At 39.5% G+C, this 25,333-nt stretch overlaps 1 protein-coding gene across 4 annotated transcripts in view; it reads left to right on the top strand.

The window, feature by feature from the left end:
- Window positions 1–25,333, top strand: part of MAPRE2 (microtubule associated protein RP/EB family member 2) — a 98,920-nt gene that overhangs the window by 51,850 nt on the left and 21,737 nt on the right. For 3 of the 4 annotated variants that reach the window (XM_088174721.1, XM_088174706.1, XM_014874328.2), the window contains exons 3-5: window positions 10,045–10,172; window positions 21,868–22,013; window positions 23,962–24,175. In XM_088174721.1, the coding sequence (XP_088030847.1) occupies window positions 10,052–10,172; window positions 21,868–22,013; window positions 23,962–24,175 (481 nt within the window). In that variant the 5' untranslated portion in view covers window positions 10,045–10,051. The remainder of the gene's footprint in view (window positions 1–10,044; window positions 10,173–21,867; window positions 22,014–23,961; window positions 24,176–25,333) is intronic. The other variant, XM_014874329.2, reaches the window with a different exon arrangement.

Genomic DNA, 25,333 nt, shown 5'->3' on the forward strand with positions numbered 1-25,333 from the left:
GCACTAGAATAATTTAAGAGTGCTTCTTCATCATTCTTCACATTATAGTGTAAATTCATGAGAAAAAGGGAAGAGGTCAAGTTACCTTGGCATCCAAAACCAAAATTAAGTGTTGTGGCTGGTAGTCTTAACACTTGCAGTCTAAATAATATTAAAAATGGTTTGTAGGGAATTTGTACTAAGCCAATGACAGGGGTATTTATTTGGGCCTATATCAACAACATTGGAGACATCAGAACTCCAAGACTTATTATTATCCTCATTATTATTTTTAGTCTAGCTTTCACCAGTGGTTGAGGGAGAAGAGGGAGGTTGGCCTCAGATCCTAGTAAAAAGCTCTGCAGTGTGTTGGTGCCGTGGTCTGCAGAGACAGTGCTGGCAGGAGACTTTCAGCTGGTTCGTGCCACAGGTGTTCTCTGGAGCTTGGTCCTGCATTCCCAGCAGAAAGCCTGATGCTTCTCCTTTACCCTCAAATGGCAGCAGAACTGTGATAGCAGTGGGAAGCCTGGGCAACCGTATTAAAACTTAATATTTTCATTACAAAAATACACAGCCATGTTTTAGAGAGCGATGCATCAGTGAAAGCAGCTAGCATGGTTGCCTGTTGCTTCATCTGTTGTCACATACTTGTTTACAGCTTCAGGACTTAAAATAAATGTTGTCTTATACCCCTGATGAGTGTCATCACCCTCCTGCCAAATTGGCTTGCTCAGGGATGGAGTGGAGCTGGCTGCCTGGCTGATACCTCAGCAGCTCTGTCATGCACACTGTGCTCTGGCAGCTGTGCCCATGGGTCCTGGGATGGTTGCATGAATGGTTGCTGTGCTGTTTCTTGTCCCTTACTTGGTATCACTCTGGGAACTTTTGAAATGAAGGTGGCCTTAGAAGGCTGCTTTAAAAGGGCCTCATTTTCTGCAAGAGCAGCAAGTTGGACTCAATGATCCTTGGTGGGCACCTTCCAACTCATGTTACCCTGTGATTCTATCATATATGTAGTTTAAGGTTAGAATTAATGTTGCAATGCATAAATCAGTGCATATCTACACTGTTTTTTAATGTAGGAGAGAGAAGAGTTTATGCATGACAAAGTCCTTGTGCTCTTTATTGTAGTGCATCATTTGTGAGTGGGAAAGCTGTACTGCAGTCCCTCCTTAGCTAGTGCAAGAGGTTTCCAATGGGAGTGCTCTTCTCTTGGACAGCCAGGGTTTTTAAAGTGTACTGCAGTCTCTTGTTAGGAAACAGCAGCTATGTGTAAGGAGAAAGGCATTGCACTTCCCCTTGTTGAATTCTCCCGTTTTCCTTCTTCCCAGACTTGTCCTCTTCTGGAGCCTGTGAATGTTCAGTGCCTGTCTCCTGCTGACTCACTGCCTCCCTTGCCTGGCTCTGCAGGGTTGTGAGGCACTTGGAGGCTGCTCAGGCCCCCTGTCAGGAGGGCTGTATACTATTACAAAATCTCATTTGCCATTAGGTTATGCTTGGAGTAAATCAGCATGTTACTTTAGCCTTTCACCTCGGAATGTATACATGCCGGAGAGGAGGAGGGGGGGGACAGCAAAACCCCGGATAGGTCAAAACTAAATTCATTTGGTGACTTCATCTGTCTGTAGTTGGATCTCATCCCTGCTGAAACTCCCTGCCTGCCTGCAGCGTTGTCTGGACTTAAAAGGCGGAAAGGGCAGGAGCTGAGAGCTGCAGCGTGGCTGCTGTCCTGCTGGGCTCTGCCTGACACAGTGCCTCGGTGCCCTGCAATGCCAGTGCCCAGCACTGCTGGCTGCTCTTTATCTGGGGTTCTGATTGTGCCCAGCCCTTCCTAATCACGGGCAGCTGTTCCTTGGTGTAGACGCAGGTGGCTGTGCCCATGGTATTCTGCCTGGAAGTTCACAGGCTCCACTCACATGGGGCCAGTGCATTTGGGGGCAAGTTCTCCTCCATTACTATCTTCATTTTCTCCTAAATCTGACTGTATTCCTGTATCAGGAATAGTGTGGCCAGCAGGACCAGAGAGGGCATTCTCCCTCTATACTCAGCACTGGTGAGGTCACACCTTGAGTGCTGTGTCCAGTTCTGTCCCTTCAGTTTAGGAAGAGGCACTTGTCTCAGTTGAGACACTTGAGCACTTCCAGAGGAGGCAAGAAGGCTGGAGAGGGGCTTGGAACAAAAGCCCTGTGAGGAACGACTGAAGGAGCTGGGGTTGTTCAGCCTGGAGAAAAGGAGACTCAGAGGTGACCTCATCACACTCTATAACTCCCTGAAGGGTGGCTGTAGCCAGGTGAGGTTGGTCTCGTTCTCCAGGCAGCAACTGACTGAACCAGAGGACACAATCTTAAGCTGTGTCAAGGGAAAATTAGGTTGGATATTAGGAAAAAGTTTTTCACTGAAAGAGTGATAAAGTACTGGAATCGTCTGCCTGGGAAGGTGGTGGAGTCACTATCCCTGGATGTGTTTAAAAAAGATTGGATGTGGCACTTGGTGCCATTTGAGGTGTTACGGCATGGGTTGGGCTCAATGATCTTGAAGGTCTCTTCCAACCTTGTGATTCTGTGAAATTCTGTGAATTCTGTAAATCTGCATTTGCTAAAGAACTTGGAAATTTCCTCTCTGAAAGTGAAACTACTCATCCATCAACTCATGGGAGCAAAATAGTAATAGGTTCCCCTGTTATTTTCAGTACTTAGGTTTACTGAGGTTTGCTTGCATGGGCTGCCTCTCAAGGCATCCTTTCTTCAGCAGTCAGCACTGATGTTACCTTGCTTTATGGCACATTTTTAATCTCTTGGATTAAAGCAATGTTTACCCGTTTGCTTGGTAATCTGTTATTATCTGTTATTTCCCATAAGGGGAAAAATGTAAAAAAAAAGGAGAATTGAAGTTCCTGCTTGTCTGGGTGAATTGAGACTTTGTTTAACAGAAGATTAAATGTTGGTTCATTCATCAGCTTTCTAGAGGTTTTCTAGTTACAAAATGGTCATAGACATCTTTGGTTTTCTAAAATGTAGGTGTTTCTAATTGACTTGAGTTTATTGTACAAGTCTGAGAATTATTTTCCTTTGAATCGACTTTTTTTTTTTTTTTTCCTTCACAATCCCCTTGTCTATTGTGAAAGGTAGACTAGTTGCCAGCGTCTATTGTGAAAATTTGACAGGTTGAATATCTTCCTTCAGGGCATCAGAGCAGCAATTCAAGCTTAAGATCTTGGAGTTAAAAGCCTTGGCAGGGGGAAGGTAATAACTGTAAGTAAAAGCAGTGACGTTTTTTAGCATTGCAGCCTTGCTACAGTTAGGTTCCACTCGTTCAGTCTACTTCAAAGGATTTGAGTTGTCCATCATTAATAAAATGCCTTCTTAATTTGTAGTAACATTCTTTTTATACTGAAATTTGTGTGTCCTTACCCCATGTTAACTAGTTCCTGTCTGTTCAGCAGAAAACATTATTATTGCATTGTTCAACTGCTCTAAGGTGTGGTTTGAGGGTGCTGTGCACTGCTGTGGTTCATTTCTAACTAGAGTGAATAAACCTGTGTGGAAATGCTGGTGGCCACAGGCTCTGAATTGCTTCCATTTTGTGCAAGCTAGTTGATGTCTGCCTTTCTTGAACCTTTATCCTTTGCCAAGAAAGCTTTTTTGTAAGATTTACATTTGTTTCCTCATAGAAATTGATGAGGAGCCTTTCAGACTGTGCAAATACTTTCAGCCCTAATTAAGACATTGTGTAGTTAGGTGTTACTGTTGCATTGTACTTGCAATGGCGAAGGTGAACACTGAAAAAAAAAGGAATTTTGTTACTGTTTCATTGCCACAGTTTCACTGGCGGCAGGAATGAGCATGTAGTTGGAGAAACAGTCTTACTGAGGGTATGGAAATACATCTGGCAGATTTGAGTGAATGCAGGTATGACTGGCACATGTGAGTCAGTGAATGTGGCTTGTCCTTCTCAGGTGGACCTTTAGGTGCCCTGAAATCTTCAAAGCACTAAATAATTGCCCTGGAATTTCAAACTGTTATTTTCATTTTTGGGAACTACCCCAGTTTAATAACTGGTTAGTGAATAAATTTCTAACTATTTCTAAAAGCTATGCAGTATGCAGTGCAATGCATTGCTAGTTATTAGGCCATATCAGAGGGTTTGGCTAAAGTTGTGCCTATTATTGGAATACTTCTGGTTGTGATTTTCACATTTGAGGAAACTGAATATCCGAAAAAGAGTCAGCATTTTTCTGCCTCTCATATAATAAGGTTTTTTTGGGGGTGGTAAGTTTTCTAAAGCCATATGTAGCACAAAACAGAATTATGAGGAGCCTTTATAACAGGTACTCAGATTTGGGTCTAAATCAGTCCTTTAGACCCATCATAAACATCTATGTAGGTCAGAACATCTCAGCATTGGCAGGAAGCCTCTAATTAAAAAAAAAAAAAATTCCCTAATCCAATCAGAGTACATCTCTATTACTCTAATTTCACTTGCATTGACATAGGGAACTGCAATGAAAACAACAAAACATACGCAGTTGGCTGTGTTCAATGACAATCCAGCAATATTCAAGTCATAAAATGTACATGGATTGCCTCAGTTTCGTCTAGACTCTTTAGAGTACTTCACAAATCATTTTAGGTCAAATCAGATCCTTGTGGTAAATGTAAAATGACATTCAGAAGTGAGTGACATGTACAGATAATAAAAAATATTTTTAACATTTCAGGGCTATTTAGTAACATGGGAACAGTGCAAAAGAGATTTGACATGCAGCATTTAAAAACATGATTTTCTCACAGTATTATAATCACAGAATCACAGGACTTTTTTTTTTTTTTTTTTCCCCATGGCAGTGCGCCTCATTGTGATTAATCTTGATTCAGTTTCTGGCTAGATAGAGCCTTTGTGTTGCTTGCTACAAATATCACCGCAGTTGCAGCACTCTGATGCCGTGGTATTTGCTGCAGAAGTACAGCATAAGTCAAAAGGGAAAGTAAGAACAGTGTTGTCAGCACTGCATAGGAGCTTTTTGTGTTGGTTTTCTGTCCACAGGACTCCTTTCTGTAAAGACAACCTCGAGCATAACTGGCCTCTAATGACTGTGGTTACAACTGTGTGCAGTGAGTGTTAAAGAAACAGGCAAGGTCCAGCTGCAAATCAGTTCTCATTTCAGGATGGTATAAAAGGATGAATTTTCCTTGTACAGGGATTTATCCACTGAATCTGTCAGGTTTCTTCATTCAGGGATTTCTTTGTTTTTGCAGTGGCTGTAATCTAGAAAGCCTTTTCACCAGCAGCTGCAGCAGTCTCACTCAGCTTCATCTTAGCCTTTCTGCTGTTACCTCCTGCTTTAGTAATTTTTGATGTGAGATCTTTTGTTTTATTGGCAGTATCTTATCAGATGCCAGCTTCAAGAAGGTTCCTCTGCACTGTCACACAGACTTTCCACTACATTTAAAAACGTAGTATCTATTTGTCTCTTTGCTATTTAATACAAATATGTCTAATTGTACTAAATGAGAGGCAACGGGCAGAAACTGGAACACAGGAGGTTCCACCTGACCATAAGGAAGAAATTCTTTACTGTAAGGGTGACTGAGCACTGGAACAGGTTCCCTAGAGAAGTTGTAGAGTCTCCTTCTCTGGAGATAATCAAAAGCCATCTGGACACAATGCTGAGTAAAGAGCTCTAGGTGTCCCTGCTTGAGCAGGGAGGTTGGACTGCATGACCTGCAGTGGTCCCTTCCAACCTTGCCTATTCTGCCAAAGTGTGAAGGCTTTGCAGTTTCAGATGTGATGGCAAGTGTGGTGAGTTTTTACATTACAAATAGATTCACTGCTGTAATCCTTCTATTCCTGTCATTATTACTGGTTTGTTGTGATGCAACTTCTGCTGTCAACAACCGTTAGTTTATCCCTGGAAAAATAAAGTAAATGTGCTTCTTGCAAAACTGTCCTTAAGAACAGCTGCATAGTACCTTGTAACAGCTGCAGTTATCTGTAGCAAGAGCAGTGGAAAATACCCAATATCTCAATGTTCAATGCTGCATACAATGCCTTAAAAAATCAATAGACTTTTGGGTGTAATGTTTACCATCAGGTGTGCTGAGCCAGTATATTTCTAATGGGGGAAACTGCTTAAGCATGTACATGATTTTCAGCACCTGTCTGATCCTCTGAACTCATGTCTGTCGTGTGTAGTTGTGCATGTGTAAAGTGTTTTTCTGTAATGGCCTAGACTAATATGTGGAGACTCTCCTCAGGCGTGAAGTAAAATAAGGGAGAGTTCTTTGTGATTAGGCAGTATGGCAAGAGCCAGAGGTTTTTAATGTCCCCCTGTGCACTCTGACGTGGGAGGTATGATGTGCTATCTTCAGTCTGCTTTCAGTTACTGTAGAATCACCAGGCACCTCTATGGAATTCTGAGGATACCAGGTAGATACTGGTTTTCAGGCTTGTGTAAGCCTCATTGCAACTTTATGATACAGAGCCTTCAGTGTAAACAAGTGAAAGCCTAACGAGTTGAAAATGTAAATAATGTTATTGGAAAGAAGTAGTGTATTACAACATAAAATCAAGTTGTTAGCTACTTGGCTGCTCAGAATATGGCCTGTGTGTCTCTGCCTGTCCAGCTGTTCTCTTGCATCACCTTACACATGTTTATTAATGTGTTTTGAAGATGGATCACATTTTTCAAAGTACTTCGGCACTTTGGGAACTCAGTCCTGCAGAAAACCCCAGTCCAGCTGTAGATGCTGAGCACAGAGGTTCTTGACTGTTGCTGAGCATGGTAGCTGCACTACCTGCACCTGCTTGTTCTTTTCTTTTTTTCCTTCTTTTTTGTTTTGTTTAAGGTCTCTCTGTGTGGCAAACAGGAAATGTGTGTATCTGAGCACCAAATTAGAACATGCTTACTGTAAAGGAAACCTTTCCCAGCTGAGTTTATTTAGAACGTAACCAGTAGGAGGGTGGGGAACAAGAGATGCAAAGACAGGGTGAACTCTTTCAAGAGAAGCAGCTGTGGAATATTCACATATATGTCAACAAAACACTCAAAAATGAATGGCAGTGGCATGTTATTGAGTTTTTAAACAGAAATTATGATTCATTTTGCCTTTGCTTTACAATTGTACTCATAGGCCCTTGTGCATACTTGTGTACAAATCTGAAGCTATTGTCTCTAATAGCTTGGACTTGTTTCTATTAAATAGTCTGAACTACTGTTTGACCCTTAGACCATAATAATTCATTTGCAGATGCAGTGTAAGTTGTATTACAGGTATCCTTCAGGGTAGCATTGTAAAACTCAAGGTTATTCATTTACTCACAGTTTCCTGCAGTAGAATTCCCCACCCCATGCAATGCAGCAGAGGAAGTTGTTTGCTCCCCTGTGGGTTGCAGGGAGATGGGTATTTCTCTTTGCAGTTCTTTGTGGAAAAATGTGATGAAGGAAGTTCTGCTTCCTTTCTGTGTGTGTGTATTTTCTTGATCTTTTAAACAAAGTCAACTTTCCCTTTTCACTAGTGGTAACTGATGGTTTTTCTGAGCTCTTCCTGGCCTCAGAGGCCAATTAAAATGTTCTTGAAGTAGTGGCAATTACAGATCAGAGTAGCTTTATTACAAATACCCTCATCTAAATATCTCTAGTTGCTGTAGAATTCAGTGGACTCCTCTGTATTGAACTGTCAGTTTATTATTAAGCTCATTATTCTTAAATCTAAGTTAATACTAAATTCATTATTAAGCTGTATTTCTTACATACATACATTTCTTCTTTCTTCAACTGATCTTACATACAGTATTTAACATGTTAGTTTAATAGTGAGGGTGGTAGTATGTTAGTTTTTTATCTACATAAAAAGGCTAGGAATAATAAAATAAAACCCAACTGTTTCAAACTTCAGATGCCATTGGTATCAAAGGGGTTGTTTGCCTGCTCAGTGCCTTCCATCCTGATGTTGAAGCTGAACTTTTATGGTTAGCCATTATGGTGTAGTTTTAAGAGTAAAAGGGCACTCCCTGATTCTAAAACTTTGTTCCTAGCACTTGATTCAGTCCAAGCACTTAGTGCATGCCAAGAGAGCGACCTTTGCTAGCTCTTACAGTGAATACAGGGCTGTGTTCACACAACTGGCTGTGCTGCATGCAAGCCCGCGGGAAGAACAGAGCAGACTGAGCACAGGCTGATTTCTTCTCGCCAAAGAAGAAATCTTCTTCTGCTCCAGAGCTGCCTGTACAGAAGCTGGTAGGGAGGCAGCCTGGTCCCGAATTAATTTCTGGCAGTGGTTGCCTGACTATTGGGGCATGCATTTTTTGACCCTATTTTCTCTCTTTATTCTTTTATTCCTCATAAAGCAAATTTGAGGATTTTATGTCTTGAATCTTAATGTCAGTCGATGGAAACAACTTGAATAATCTTCTGTCTGTGAGATTTGTTTCCTAGAAAGTGGCCTGTATTATAAACTTCATAATATTGTATTTAAATTTATTCTCTGTGTTATGTACTTAGTTACCAAGTCAAGTTTTGTGCTGGTGGGTTTTTCCCACACATTTTACATTTTAGTCTTTGTATTCCCTGCAGAATTGTCTATCAGGCTTCAAAGGGTTACATCGCTGCAAATTCTCAATGGAAATAGTCCATGCAGACCTCAGATCCTACAGAGGAGATCCTGCTCTCTTGCATTGACTGAAAAGTTGAGGTCCAAAGCTGAGATGGCAGGACTGGCACCAAAGCTAGGCAGATAAGTGTTAGCTCCAGGGTGCCACTAGAGACGAACATGTGCAGTCCCGAGAAAACCAAGAATAATCATTCAACTTTGACTCTGTGGTCATTTCTGAGACACCTCGTACTTGGATTGCTTCTAGTGGACTTTCTGAAATCCATTACTCATGGGAGTATTAGTTACTCTCTCCATGAACTTGATTCTGCTCTTTGAAACTACTGATGAGATAAACTTGAGTGTGCTCATCTTTTCCCTTTGCAACATCTTGCAACAGAAAGATGTGACGGATGTGTGGGATAACAGGGAGCAAAGTTCAGTAGTATGTGTCTGTGGTCTGTGTACCTGGGAACATGATAAAAGCTACTACGAATTGCCAGCTTCCAGGAAGGGACCTTTGCAAACTAGAAGAATCCATCTAAGGTGAAGTAGCTGTGAAAACTTCAAGCACAGAGTGTCATTTACCAAGTCCCTGTGAAATGTTATCTGAACACTGTTTGAAACTGTCTGTTCAAGGAGGACTGCTGGCATGACCAGTCAGTGAATGTCTGACTTGATATAAGAGACTCACATTGATTTGTTTAATCTAGACTACCTGGGCAATGGGACAGACACTGAGTGCTGTGTCTAAAGCACTAGGAAATCCGTTCTGGGGAAGAAAAAGCCATTAGAGCTGGAGGATAATGTTGGCAGAAGAACAAATGGGTTTAAGCTGAGAGGAAATGTTCCTAATGTTTGAGAAGAATCGGGCTCCACGGCAGCTTTCCAACCAGACAGTTGTGGGTGCAAATCTCAGTTGCTTTCAGAATAGACATTGATAACAGAGATTATCTGATATTCACTCTGTGACTGTTCAGAACTAAATTAATGATCCAAAAGGGCCCCGTCCCAGTAAGAAATCAGCATTGCAGTAAGTAGAACAGCTACTTCATCATTTAGAAGTTATCTAAAATTAAATGTTGATTTAGGGAGCCTGATCATCCTACAGTGGCAAAAAACTGACAGATGCCAGATCACTGTATTGGTGCAGCACAATGTGACAAAATCTCAGGTCTCTGATCCTGTCTATGTATCTTTAGGTCTCATTCTGGTTTATTGGCATGAAGTAGAGTACTGTAGGTTTGTATGTTCTTTAAGTTCACAGTGACAGCCAGAGAAATATGTTCACAGATTCCAAGAAGACATTGAGGAGGTTACGTATCATCAAAGAATAAATACTACACCTCCTTTCTCAATAAATAAGAGAGGCTTTGAGTTTTCTTCTCCTGTTTTGAACAGGAAGCATGCATTCATTGTATTCAGAAAACAATTACCAAAATGTCAAAAATATTTTTGTCTCTCTTTTTTTTCCTAGTTGGGGAATGGCGGTCAACGTGTACTCTACCTCTATAACCCAGGAGACTATGAGCAGACATGACATCATTGCATGGGTTAATGATATATTAGCTTTAAACTACACAAAAGTTGAACAACTCTGTTCAGGTAAGAAAGCATACTCTACAAATGTTTATTTTAAAACCACTTTAAAAGTCTGATTTGTTGAAAATAGATAACTTTTAACTTTGACAAAAACCAGTTACTCTGAAAAAAAGAGACTAATGTATGTGCACAGGAAGCGTTTTTGCATTTGTGTTAATCATGGGAAGATAAGGTACCTTGGGAAAGCATAACAAAGGCAGAGGTGAATGAGACAAATGTAGCAGGAGATACATAGAAGTAATAAAAAGGTTGGCTAAGTAAGAAAAGAATACAGTGATAAGTTTTAGTGTTTTAAAGCCACTGGGGTGGTATCTTCAAATGGAGAGTGGGCATAACTGAGAAAGAGACAAATAGAGAACTGACACCTCAGATCAACAAAATTCTCCAGTTTCTTTTCATTCCTGATGAGGTTTCTCAAATCCCTTCTGATTTTTGCAGGAAAAAAGCACAAGTGTGACTGAAGAAAAAACATAGATTGGAGGAAATGAGCCTTTAGCTACTGTGAGGGCTTTAGAACTTTGTCAAAGTCTTCCTGTTTCTCTTTAAATCTGAGTTATTGTTGTAAATATATTTGGTAATGAGCCCTGATAAACGGGTAATTGTTTGAATACGTCAGACATTTGGTTTAATCAGGGTTGCAGCTAGAAGATAGGTGTTAAACAACAGGGTCTGTAACTGGATGGTGGCTAGAAGTGACACAGACAAATGCTGATGTTTCACTGTGAATATACATACCCTTGGGGAATGATTTCTTTCTGATTTCTTACTGTGATTTTTAAATTTGAAGATGCTTGCTGGAGGAAGAGTTTGTGGTGGAGGAAATCTAACTTAGATTGCTACTTCCAGACAACTAACATGCTGGTAATATATTATGAAGATAAGATAATATCTTGTGAAGACAGTGTTCAAAGCACATGGAAGAGGAACCACATGACCAGAATTCAGCTATTTCTTGGTCCAGACCAAATGAATAAATGGGGTCTTATATTCATATATTTGATTTTACCTACCATTCTGGGTAAATTTTATGTCTCAGAGATGTTCCCTGAAAGATACAAGTAATCTTTTGAGGTTGATAGTCTTGTAGCCTATTCTTCAAAATTTAAAAAAAGCAATTTTCAGCTGCAGAAGTAGAGTTCCATACTTGCAGCCTTGCACAACGACCATAAAAATGAGGTTGAAAAAGTGCAGGATAAAGTCAATGTAAGCAACTGATATAAACTGAACAACTAAAGACATAGACCATGGGAAATACTTTTTTAAAGTGTTATCTCTAGCTGTTGTTATATTTACATGTCAGGAAGTTAGCCTAAGTATTTTATTTTGGTATATATAAAGACAGAATTCACACAGGGAGTAGCTATAGATAGATACAGATAGATATATGCATGCACACACTGAAGAATATAGAAACATAGAAGAAAATGGACGTTTGCATCCCAAAATACCCAAAGTTTGCTATTGTTTGAAACAGGAAGCATAGTAGACAAGTTATTGACTTGTTCCTGTGTAGCTGTTTAAATGCTCATAAATAGCTGAAAGGAAGCTTTTGAACTGAGTTCTCAATCAAGTTAAATGTGTGTGGGCTTACACAAAAAAACCCACACAATCAAAAAAAACCAATGAAGACATAAAAAACTTCACCAAAACTCTTTCTGAAAAGAGGGGAGAAGTGATTTAAGAAAATGTTGACTAAGCAGAATAAAATGAGTTAAAGTTATGTAAGAAGATCAGATAGAGAGACTTCAGCTGGGTGGGGCAGGGAGAGGAAAAGCATGGGAACTGTCACAAATCCACTGTCCCATTTCATTACACAGCTTCTTATACAACTTTTTCTGTGACCTACAGTGATGATTTTGGGACACACCTCAAGGGAAGAACTGAAAAAGGGTCATCTTATTACAGCCCTTATGCCATTCTGTATAAATTTAAATCTTTTCTTCATTTAGAATTTCCTGGATTGTATTGTTATTGTTACCTGATGCTTCTACATTCTTGTCTTTTCGGTGAAAGCTGTTAATTTCGATTTCCCTATTTGGTTTGGTAGTCGAACTTGATGCTTACACATTCCTGTTTTCACATTCATGTGCTTTACAATCCAGAAGGAGCTTTAGTAGTTCCTTTTCTAAAGAAGCATTCTAGCACAGTACTTCCTGTGTTCGGGAGGACTTTACTCTCTGAACTGATGAATCTAAACATTGATAGATTATTGCAAACACTAGAACAGTAATCTTGGTCTTAAATAGGTCCTTCCCATTTGAGACTGTGTAGTCCATTTCTCATGTGCAAGGCATCCATGTGTAGGGATTGAAGACAGATGGACAAGCATGTTTGGGAATCTTTCTGCATTTAATATAATTTACTCTGTAAACTCAAAGTAATCTATTTAATGTACATTTATTAATGTACATATGTTATACATATATTAATTCTACTTAATGTACATATATTTAATTTAGCCTATTTCTGGTGTAGCTTTCAAAAGAGAAACTAGTAGTACAAATGATGAGCCAACTAGCAGGCAGAGCACCAGCAAGCAAGCATGGTATGGACTGCAGTTTGAGAATATCCAGTCTCATTCATTTTGGCATTCTTTGGCTGATATCCCTTGAACCATTGGCAGCTTTCATGCAGATTAATGCTCGTTTCCATAAAATACCAGCATTTCTCCAGGACTTCAAAGGGAAGAAATATATGGGAAACTCGTTACAGCTATGAAGCATTTCACAGCATTAATGGGGATCTGCAGAGCTTCTGTAACTGAATTTTTATAACCTACTGTGAAATTGTATGGACATTTTCTTCTTTTTTAGAAAAAAGCATTAAGATTAGTCATGCTGTTTTATGACTATTCAGTTCTTGTTCATTTTTGTTAATAAGGAGCAATCAAAATGCCAGAAAAAGCTAAATGTGGGGCCAAAAAAAGTGGGAGAGGGAAAGTGGGAGGGATGTTATATCTGAATTAAAAGCCAAAGGCGTTACTTTTAGGAGGTAGGAGCAACCTAGATATGGCATATGCTTGTGCTCAGCACCTGGCTGTGAGACCTCACGGGTGCCCACATTTTGCAGCCAACTTAGCAATAATTTTTGACGTTCAGAGCTTAAGCTAGAAGGAATAATGTGACATTCTGCCTTTACTAAAGGCTTTATCTAGAACATATCTGAAGCTTAATATGACAGTAGTTACAATGACAGAAAAAGCAATCAGACCTCCTTTTCCTCATTGCTGTGTAAAAGTAGCTTTGATAATACACATACTGTAGCAATACCAGCCTGTTTCTCAATTCCCACTTAGAGGAACAGAGCTGCTAGGATGAGGAGCAGCAAAGGAAGAGGCTGGCTTAGTCATAAAGTATTTGTATTCTTTGGGAGTCTTAGATGTGTTTTTTGTCTCTGCTAAGTAGGCCAAGCAAAGTGCAGTGTCCCCTGAGCTTTCTGAAGGCCTGCTGTGGGAATGATATGCCAAGAAAGCCAGGTTATGGATGAGTCTGGAGAGTCTTAATTCAGTCTGCAGTTCCTCTGGTAATTTAGTTTTTGACAGCTGAACAGGGAAAATCTCTCCAAGCATCTCAGCACAATTCTTTTTGCTTTAGACACGTGTCATATTGTCAGGTTTTGGACTCTGGGTTTGATTTCCTGCAAAGTTTTTTTACCTGAACATGAAGTTTATAAAGCATAGTTTTAATAGAAGGCGTAGTGCATTCCCTTTAGATTGGCCTTAGAGAGAGCATTTAGTTTGATACTTCAATGAAATATAATAGAGAACAATTGAGAGGATGTAATGTCATAGGATCCCATGTGCAAAACCCATAGTTTTGGGGAACAGGAGTTTCATATGAAGTATGGCATCAATTGTTTCTTAGGAGTCATGCTATTTTTTTCAGGAATACACAGTGGCTTCTTAGAAAGAATTCTGACTAAGCAGCTTGTAACTGAATTTTCTTTAGTAAGGCTGTTTTTCATCTCCAAGGAATACCAAATGTATTTGTTGCAGGGCTTTTAATGAATGTTAGAGTGTTACATGAGAGTATATTCAAAATAAGAGCCAGGCAGGAGACTATAGAACCTTGCATATGAATTAAAAAAAAAAACAACAACACAATGTCTACAAGCTATATAATATAAAGGAAATGGTAAATGGAGAGAAAGGAAAATGTGGCCTGGAGCCAGGTATAATTTTTGACTCAGCTGTACTTCTGTGATCCTATGAGGTTAAGGAGATACAGACTCTCCCCACTTTGTGCATTTGAAAATTCTTAGTAGAATTATAAACTTGCAAATGCAATTGCACCCCCAGTGCATACAGCTTCTGTCTTTGAGGGTTTGTATGCAAGGATCAAGGGTTGAATGCGGGGTTGTTTTTTCCCTTGCGTTTAATAAATGGCCATATTATAAAGAAAGCATGTGGTTTGGCATTTTCAAATTTTAGACTGTGATGCTTTCTCTACAGATGCCCTGGGTGTTGCCAGAGGGAATTTCTCATGTGGTGACTTCTGTACCATATCTCAGTTGGTGTTCCTGGCTGTGGAAATATGTGGTCCCCTTATATATACTTTTTGTTGGCACTCTGCTACCCTGGTGTCGAAGGAGAGCAGGCAGGTGACAATAGGGCAGATGTCATTCTTTGTTTGACTTTGTGTCACCTCTCTGGCTTGAGATTTGGAGGAAAACTTCACCACAGCCTCTGTGGGCATGGGATTTGTGTCTCCATGTCTCAGAAGGTGCATTTTGCTCAATGCCTATATTAACCTAGAACTTCCTACACGCTTATTGCTAAAACCTGCATTATAGGACCCTGTTGGAGCATTTGGTGCCAGCATTCCTCTGCAGCCCAGTGTGGCTGAGAAGCCAAAGCATATTTCCATGTTGGTGGTTTTGGTTTTTTCCCTATTTGGCAACCTTGCAGAGGCTGGGTCTCTAGCACAACTTGGGAACACGATTAAAATATGGCTTGATCCCATTTGCACTCTGTAAGTGAGGCATGTTTCAAGGAACTGGCATGTTGTCCTGAGGTCATGCAACACAGACCATACTCAGTGTCAATGACTCTCTAATGTCTTCCATATGATATTTAGGATTAGAGGGATACAATGAACGTTAATGATTGGGTTTAAATCATTTCCAAAACTTTTTGAGGAAGCTTGCAAAGCAGTATCATGAGATTCCCAGCCAATAATTTATTTCTTTAAATGTCACTCATTAAGAATTCAGGAGGAATAGAACAGAACGAGGTTTTTCCTTCTTAAAAATAATTATTTAATTACTCATAGCACTCACTTGCAGTCAGTTTCTTGATTTCCCTCTGGTTTAAAGAGCTTGTTAGATTTTGTGTGGTACTTTTTTTAGGCACGATGAGTTATGCAGCTATTTTAGGTTAAATGAGAACTATGTTTTCTGAAATTGTTCTGATCTTCCAGTTTAAAAATTAATGAATTCCAAAATAAATGATTGCCAAAAATTTAAGTATTAGAAACCCCGCTGTGTATAATTTATGAGCAGCTTAATGATTTACATATTTAAGAAAAAGAGAATACAAGTTAACATGGGGGGGAACCTCCCTCCAATATCCATTATTTAAAGAGATCAGTGGATATTCTGGATTATGTCACATGCATGCCCTATCTGTGTGGAGCAGGACTTTTGGAAGCAGATGTTATTTAAGTGATCATTGTCTCAGAGGCTGTTGGTAAGGCTGGGAGGAGGTACATAGTTGTTTTAGGCTGTTTCCTGTGCTAGCAGCACTGCTTTTGGGAGCTCCCATCTGTATGCAGGTGCTCACCCTGCCCTCTTTGAGGCAGCTGTGCCCATGCAACTGTGAGCAGGAGGGCAGGGCTGCACTCTAATCTGCATCACTTTTAGGGCTTTTTAAGTGCCCTCCCAAGACTAGTGAAGTTAGGCCAGAGTGGCTTCAATGATGCACAGCCCCATAAAAACTTGCTTCTCTACAACTAAGTAGATGGTATAAATTAATGTGCTCTTGAACATTCACTGGGAAATGGGCTGGAACTTCTTAAATCATGGTGAAGGCCTGGGGGAGGGTGTGTTGACTGGAGAAATAAAATTATGTTGACCTACATACTAAGTCATATAGGTGCTACTGGAAATGCAAATAGGAATTTGAAGACCATGGTCTCTCCAGTGGAGCATTCAAGATAAAGTGTTCTGTTTCTTAAACATGTGGCTGTGTGTAAAACAACATTACATTCACAGACATGGAGTCATAGAATGATTTATGCTGGAAAAAGATGTAAAGATCATGGAGTCCAGCTGCCAAGTCCACCACTAAACCATGTCACTGAGAGCAACATCTCTATGACTTTTAAATACCTCCAAGGCATGGTGAGTCCACCACTTCCCTGGGCAGCCTCTTCCAATGCTTGACAACCCTCTCTGGGAAGAAATTTTTTCTAATACCCTATCTAAACCTGCCCTGGCACAACCTGAGGCTGTTTCCTTTGTTCTATTGCTTGTTGCTTGGGAGAAGAGAATAACCCCCAGCTACAATCTCCTTTCAGGTAGCTGTAGACAGCAAGAAAGTTCCCCAGCAAGACTCATTTTGTCCAGGCTAAATAACCCTGGCTCCAGCAGCTGCTCCTTGTAAGAGCTGTTGCTCCAGACCCTTCACCAGCTTCATTGCCCAATTTTTAAAAAAACCCCTTTGAATGGCATAACAGAGCACCCATGTTTGAAATCTAAGTGAAAAACTATACTCTGATACCCGACTTGAAAACCTACTGCTGTGTGCTTACCTAAACATCACTGCTGAGGAAGCAATTCTAGAAAGCCTAAGTGCTGCTGTACTGTAAACAACGATTGCTGGCATTTGTGGGTTTTCCTCTCCCTTTCTTATCAAAACTATTAAGACACACGTGCTCCTTGCAAGTCAGTGCTTTTTTTTTTCCTTGTTGCTGTTGTCCCAGCAACAGAAATAAGGGGTGTGTGCAGCTTTCCATCAGTGTAAGCAGCCATAGGGAACTGAAGTACTGATGACTAATTCATACACAAATCACCCTGTATTTTCCAAATGCATGATCAGGTGGTTCTCTCTTTGGAGAGAATGAACAATTTGAAGGAGTTTCTATCTAACATGACTGGATATGTGTTTTTGTATTCTCTAAATATTTCATTAAAGCAAACTAATTTTGTTACAGAAAAAGGCACAGTCAGCCTTTTTCCCAAATGGAGTTTTTCAAAAACTGAGTGTATGAGAATCAAACTGAGGCCTGGTTAAAAGGTTTAAACTTGATTTCTATGCAGTTTTAGAGCAAAGCTAATATTAAACTTGTATACCAAATTTCTAGTGTAGAACTTAGCTCTGTTTGCTGTGGTTTGGGTATCAGAATTAAAAGAAATCTGTCCCACACCTGCCCCAGCAAGACCCTGTCTTTTCATGGGCCCTTTGTTTTCCATGTTGGCAGGTGTGGTTTTATATGGTTTTCTGGGATCTTGCTCCCACACACTGCAGGGATTCAGGGAGGAGCAGTGAGGGACAGTCTTTTGACATTAGATGTGAAAGATTGACCAAATTTGTGTAGGGCACACACACATTGGCAGTACCTGCTTATATTTATAGTGTTTCTACTAAATATTTTATTAGCATAAGAAGTTCTAACTATAATATATTAAAAGAAGTTAGTTTGAAAATGAAGTTTTCCTTTTAATTTATAAATATATTAACATCAATGCTAAAGAAAACAAAGCGTCTGGTCTTGGTTTCAGATCTCTAATCTGAAATCCAGGAAGTTTACTGAGTGGTAAAAACTGGTTGCAAACAGGAATCTCTTGTCTTCATTGTTACCTCCTTTAATTTCCTTTTGATTTAAATAGTCAGGAGCAGAAGTATTTTTGATAATCAAGAAAATAGTACTTTGCATTTGTGGATTCATCAGCCTCCAGATGGTGAAAGAGAGGAGAAAAACTGAAAATCTCTAATGATGGAGTGTGCATATGCTTCAGAGCAAGCAAAGTCAGCATGGACAGTCTGGAAAAGAAACACAGAAGCAGGGAAAGAAGACATACAGGACAGAACCTAAAATTAGTCCAGCATTGCTTAATGCAGGGGACTAGTGAATTGTCTACAGCTTGAAAATGCTGTAAGATACTCAGCTTTTATAAATTTGGTAGTAATTTTCAGGTTTACCACTGCACGTGGCAAAGTTCTTGAATTTTAATAGCTTTGAATAACCACCTTTTCAATTCTGAGTTTGTTCCCTTGTGTCTGAATTCTTCCCCTCCTCTGGCAGCTGCTTGCCCAGCCTGGTGAATTCAGTGCCCTCCCTCCCCTTGCTGCCTGCCCTGCCCCAAGCCCGGGATGCCCAGGAAACACCTGCAAAGCCCTGATGCTGCTGGGCTCTTTCTGCTCACTAATGGGGCTAAAAATAGCAGCTGCTGGGGGTGATTTCAGCACAGCCACGTTTGCAGGCTCGTTTCAGAGTCTAGCCCATGAATATCTCCTGTAACTAATGGCTGCATCAATATTCTAGATCAAAACACAAAAGGATTTTTAGCCAGTGATTCTAAATTGCTTGTTAGCTAATAAAGGATTAGAGGTTTTTAGCATTGATCCCTCTTCTCCAGTGCCACCAGCTGTACTTTTCATCTTTCATTTGAGTAGATGTCAAATTATTTCTTTCTCTGTGTGTGTTATGCATATCAAAGTTTTTCAGTCAGAAAGATAGATTTATTCTGGTAATGTGCACATTTGATAAGATTTAGTTTTGGGGTTTTTTTTGGTTGATTTTTTGCGGATGTGGGGGGATTGTTGAGGGTTTTTTGGCGGTTTTTTTTTTTCAGAAAATGTAGGGAAGTTTTTTAATACTGAATAAAATATAGCAGCATAAAAATTCTTTTGTTTGTATAAATTATGCAAGAGGTATGTTACAAGCCATAATGTCATCTCTACTGTAGTTTTCTTTGTATTCCATTAAAGATTCCTTTCTTATGCACCTACATTGAAACTTCAGTTGTGTAGTACATTGGATAGGCTAAAGTGCTGTCCCATATGCAGAGGACCATACAGATATGCTGTGGCTGTAAGGTAAAGGCATTGCAGTCTCACACCACTTAAGCAGGGCTCCCCTTTCTGCTGCCTCCAGGAAATCTCAGCCATGGGCAGTGTAGGCAGTAGTGTCCCCATTCTGTTGTGCTGGTGTTTCCCATTTAAATGTAATCTGACAAGCTTTAGGGGGTAAAATTTTAAATTATAAATCAACATCTATATAATATTAAATACATACATAACCTCAACGTTGTCTCAGTTGACTAATGATATTTTTACTTTCTGCTGTTGGTGTGGTAGACAAGTCTCTGGCTTTTTGGAGTTGGAAGAAATTGCCTCTCTTTATAGTTCAAGGTTTAATTCAATCCATGTTTGTTTATTGCCTCTGTACTTCAGGAAGGAGTATTTTAATGAACTGTATTTGCCAGTGCAATAAAATCCTGTTGGGGAGACAGCCCAGCAGCCTCTCCAGTGTTGTGTCAGAGAACAGGTCTGTGCTGCCATGTGGATGCAGTCCAGTGTTTTCTGCCCTCGAGTGCTGTGCAGACCCAGGACCACCTCCTGGCTGGCAAAGGCACAGAAACAACTGCCAGCACAGAAAACACAAGGAAATACCCTAACTAGAGAGAGACTATCTCAAGGCATGCAGAAGGAATTTGCATTACCAGCAGAAGGAGAAAAATCTCATGTGAACTCTTTGGGCTTCTAGTTTTGTAAAAGGATATAGATGAAAGGTTATGCAGTGCATTTTTAGGGCCTCCAGGCAATTACTTAAATATCAGAGTAAAGCTTATAATTGGGGTATGGGGAGGATGAAAGGACAGAGTTAGGAACAAATTCAATTTATAATATTAAATGATTGCATAATAATCCTTTTGCATTAAATTAAACAATAATAAATGTACTCAAGCTATGCATTATCTGTATATCTGTGCTTTTAACTGTAATGTATTTTTTTCCATTGCCATGTATTTATAAGTTCACTTGCTAAGGATGAATTTTGAATAAATAATTATGTTTATAAAGTTTTCTGTAAGAAGATGCAAATTTGTCATCTGATGCTTGAAACTTGCCAGAAGGCCCCTTTCCCTCTAGGGAATATTTTACTTTGATTCCTAATCATATCAAGACCATTGCAAACAGCTAAGCACAAGGTGTCCTTGGAAAATGAGGTTTTTTAGTAACCATTTTCCCCACAAAGCTAAGCAATGTGAAAAGATTCTTTCTTTAAATGACAGTGGTTTTCAGCACTAAATCTGGATCTTGGTAAGTCCCTTAGCAAAATTTGTGTTGGTATTTCAGAGAACATTTTTGGACTCTTTTCTTAAACTCTTCTTCTGTTTGGGAAGTGATGATCTTGGTAACTCTTCATCTGATGGCTGACTGGATACAGAGAATGAGAACCATCTCATGCATAAAGTTGGTCCTGTCAAAACACATGCATACCCATGGAGAAAAATTACTTAAAGTTCAAGTTATTGTTGACTCTCCAGCAAAACTGGGCAAGCCAGGTGTCTGCTTTGTTACTTTGGTTTCTCTGTGAACACTCAGAAATATTTGTGATAATAAATCGTTGTTGATAGTGCACTGAACTGTTAGGTGAGATCTGGACACTTCTTTGTCAAAGAATGTGCACTAAAAGCACAGCAGTCTTTTTTGTGGAAGTGAAATTGAGTTTGTCAGGGGTAATGGGGCAATCATTTCCTGCCCTGATGCTCAAGCCTTAGGGGCTGCACCCTCTGCACTCCTCTGTGGACGTCACTGAATCTTTGTTGAGTATAAAGCATTCTGTAGAAAAATCTTCTGAGGAAGAAAGAAAATTGCTTTTCCTCTAATTTCCTTAAGCATTTTCATATTGGTTTCTCAGCATTTGAGTGTGTCAACAGTAAAGGCTTTGCAAATGACAGTGGCATCATGCTGTAGGAGGAAGCTCCCTGCATGCAAGAAATGCTGTCTCTATTAGCTGTCCTCAGGATGCTGGTTAGAAGTTTTTCCATGTACTTTATTCTTTGTTCTGGGTTAGTTATACATACACACCCCTACCATTTATGTAACTTCAGAAGCTCTCAAAAGTTGGAGTTATGAACCTGACTGAGTGAGAAGTAAAGCTGCTAGCCCAGCTTTGAAAGCTATGGGTGGACTACGCTAAAGGCTGCTTATTTAAATGCTTTTCTCAGGAAATGAAAGTCAGTAAGGATGTTCATTGCAAATATTATTTTTTAATTATGGTTTGATATAATATAATCTTAAATAATTGCATTGGACTTGCTTGATATTTGGGCACAAGGGCCATAAGAAAGATGATCCTGGCTTGCTTGAATTCAGGGGACTGTGGGGATTGAGGAAGCTTATTAAGAGATTTCCATTTTCACTGTTATCTTCTCATTGTATGGACAGTTCTGCTGTGTATGGGGACTTTGAGAACACACATTTCACTTTGCATTAGTCGAGGTGATTCCTCAGATGCTGCACAACAGCGCATTGTGGGTCCAGACTGAGTGGGAAAGAACCACTTGAACATGTCACTGCTCAGTGTACATTAGATAAGCAGGCCTTGGGTGCATAGTGTTAGGCTGAATTACAGCAGGGACTTATTCAGCACTGTTGCTTTCTGCTCATGCTTTCTGCTAATGACATTAAACACCATTTGTTCTTAGCTGGGTGCATCTGGATTAACGTCAATGCATTCTCTTGTTGTAGGAGCAGCTTACTGCCAGTTCATGGACATGTTGTTCCCAGGGTGCATTAGCTTGAAGAAAGTAAAGTTTCAAGCAAAGCTGGAGCATGAGTACATTCACAACTTCAAACTTCTGCAGGCATCATTTAAAAGAATGAATGTGGATAAGGTAGGCATTCTGTATTTGTATTTCTATCTCTGCATGTTTCAAAAGTTACATAAATCGTGTAAAATTAATAAATAGGGGAAACAAACTTCAAAATACTTGAAAATGCACTTTTTTCAGCTTTTGGATGGAGAATTGGAATTGCAAGTGGTGTATGTTGATGTTTTTGACCTTTCATCATCTGAAAAGGGTATTTGGGCTTAAAGGAAGAAGTTTAGTATTTGGCTCCATTTAGGTACAAATTGAAAATAGAGTCCACATGTCTGCTGAGGAGTTGTGCCATCTAACTCATTACATCTTAATATCAGAAACCCTTTAAAAAAACACCATGTGTTGGAAATTCCTTGTCATCAGTGAATCTTAATTTTTTGATAAGTAAAATTATTGTTGACCTGAATTTCCAACAAAAACAACTAAAAAATGTGCTGTTCTTATAAGTATTCCATGTTTTTTGTCCAAAGCAGGGTTTGAGGAATTTAAATTATTCAAAAGCTGGAATATTTTACCCAGTGATTTAATAGATTGGGTAGCACGTGTGATCTTGTAAAGTTAAGAATGGAAGCCTCTGAGAAAATGCTTGTTCAGCCTCAAGGTATTTGGTTTATGCTTGAATGTGAGAGTTTGACAGACTCACCAATATAAATTACTGTGTTGATAAAAATGAATAATGGAAGTTATGTTATCGTGCTTATAGTTTTACACTGATGCACTACCTGTTTACCCTTTTAAGGTTCTGCCCTGGCTTTTAGTGTTGCCTTATTCTGAAATTTAAACAGTCATAACAGAGAGTCCCTTAAGACTTCTATGAAGCACTGGAAAATCCTCATTGTTTCATGAAATGTTATGGATACTTTTATTTACAGTGTGATTTACTAGTGAAACAGTGGGAAGACTTATGTAGTGAACATTGTCAATTTTCCTGTAGAGAGCAAATTTACCATGCCTTTTTAATGTAGAGTTAAGGTACAGATGGAACAACCTGAAAAGACATGCAGAATGCAATATCAATTCTTGCAGAAGTCTCACAGATTTATAAAATTCTGTACAGTTGGCTTAATCCTGAAGAAGAAATGAAAACATTTTTCCAGCTGAAAATTCATAGCATTCAAGAGGCATTAAGGTCCACCTAACTTGGCTGTTTAATCAGCAGCATGAATTAAGCAAAGCAGGGCCCCTCTTCTGCAGTTGTAGTCACTGTCTGCCCACAGTGTCTGGAAGCCTTGAATACTGTAATGTTGGCTGAAGACACCTTTTGGAGGCTTCATGTCTGTGAAAAATTTCTGAGATATTGATATGGAGACATTCTTATTGCCTTTCCTTTGTTTTGCTAGAACTTCATGAGGCATTTAAGTCAACTTCTGCATGTCCACCAACTGTTCTATGTATAGCTATATGTGGAACAGAAAATAATTACAAGGTTAAAACCTCAGGGTTGGTTCATATGATGACCATGTGCTACCAAAATGTGAGTTGGTTTGAACTTCAGCATGTCTTGGAAAAGCTGCTGTGTTTTGTAGTTCAAACAGTAGGACAGAGAGCGAGAAACATCTATCTGGAGTTTTTGAAGAATTGTTTGTAGTACATCAAACTGTACCATGTCCATTGAAACCAGAAATCCCTAGTTTGCTGAATATAGAGTTACTCCCAGACAGTGTCATTCATCATAGGATGCACCCATGGGATGTAAGAGAGTACTTCTGTGGAACAAAAGCTATAAAGGCTTGCATAAACCTACTGTATCACTACTTCAAAGGCTGGGTCTCATTGAGTTTTGTTTTCATTTTTTAAGAGCACTTGTAAATTGACCCTTTCTTTTAGGGACAAAACTATGACAGAGGTTTATTTGTTGATGCTATTAGTAGATTTCTTTTTTCAAATAAGTGTGTATATGTAATTTTTATACCTAAAAATGGCAGTGATGTAATATTGTATATTAATATATACCTTTTAGGTAATTCCTGTGGAAAAACTGGTCAAAGGGCGCTTCCAAGACAACTTAGATTTCATCCAATGGTTTAAGAAGTTCTTTGATGCTAACTATGATGGGAAGGAATATGATCCTGTGGAAGCTCGACAAGGCCAAGATGCTCTTCCTCCACCAGATCCTGGTGAACAGATCTTTAACCTGCCCAAAAAGTCTCACCATGCAAACTCTCCAACTGCAGGTATTTTGCATCTTAAAGAATTCCATTTCTCTCTCTGAAGACAATTATAAACTGTGGTTCACTTTGCTTAAATACTAGTTTAAAATTATTTTCTTGGGTGGTTGTGCCATTCTTTTTACCTCATCATAGATTTAGCATCTTGAGACAGCAGAAAGTTAACATCTTGTATGCTCTAGTTTGACCTAGCCCTATGAGCATAGGGTCTCCTCCACTGAACCCCCTCCATGTAAATGACATGGACTCTGGTAATGTTTGGTGGTGGAGACAAAGGTTTTTAACCATCTTGTTGCTGAATGTGTTATGTGCAAGTGTATTCAAGAACATTAAATGGAGTGTGTTCCTCTTTCACACCTCCACCTTTATAGGAAAATGCTTGCAGAGGCTGATACATTTTTAAATTTTTATGGTGAGTAAAATGTTTCCAAATCTTAAGGGCTGTCCAGAAGAAAAATAAATATTTTTGGTTTTATGTATGTTTATTATTTGGGTATGCTAGTCCTCCTAACTGAAAAACATATATGTTTTGCTCTTTCACAAAGATACCTCAATCTTCTAATTTTTTATTTTGTGCTTGTATTGAGTTTTGCTAGAATAGAGGTAATGCTTCAGAGGAGATTAGTGCTAAATTTTGAATTTGAAACAAACATAAGGCATGGATGTTTTAATTATTGCTAATCAGTGCTTACACAGAGTCCAGGCTTTTTCAGTTTCTCACATTGCCTTGCCAGCAAGCAGGCTGGGGGTGCCCAAGAAATTTGGAGGGGACACAGCCAGGACACAGCTGACCCCAATAGACTGAATAGATAATCCATACCACATGGCACTGTGCTTAGCCAGAAAAGCTGGGGGAATAAGGAGAAGGGTGGGGAGGGATGCTCGGAGTTACAGCATTTGTCTTGCCAAATCACCATTATGGGTGATGGAGTCTGGCTTTCCTGGAGATGGCTTAATTCCTGCCTGCCCGTGGGATGTGGTGAACGAATTGTTTGCATGGCTTTTGTTTTGCCTATTAAACTGTCTTTGTCTCAACCCATGAATTTACTCACTTTTCCCCTTTAGTTTCTCCCTCATCTCACTGCAGGGATCAGTGAGCAATCAGCTGCTGGGGTTAAACCACAGCAGTGTTTCTGGAACAGGCCAAAGGACTAAACCTGATCT

This window comes from Sturnus vulgaris, chromosome 1 (assembly GCF_052056855.1).
Source record: "Sturnus vulgaris isolate bStuVul1 chromosome 1, bStuVul1.hap1, whole genome shotgun sequence".
Taxonomy (NCBI): domain Eukaryota; kingdom Metazoa; phylum Chordata; class Aves; order Passeriformes; family Sturnidae; genus Sturnus; species Sturnus vulgaris.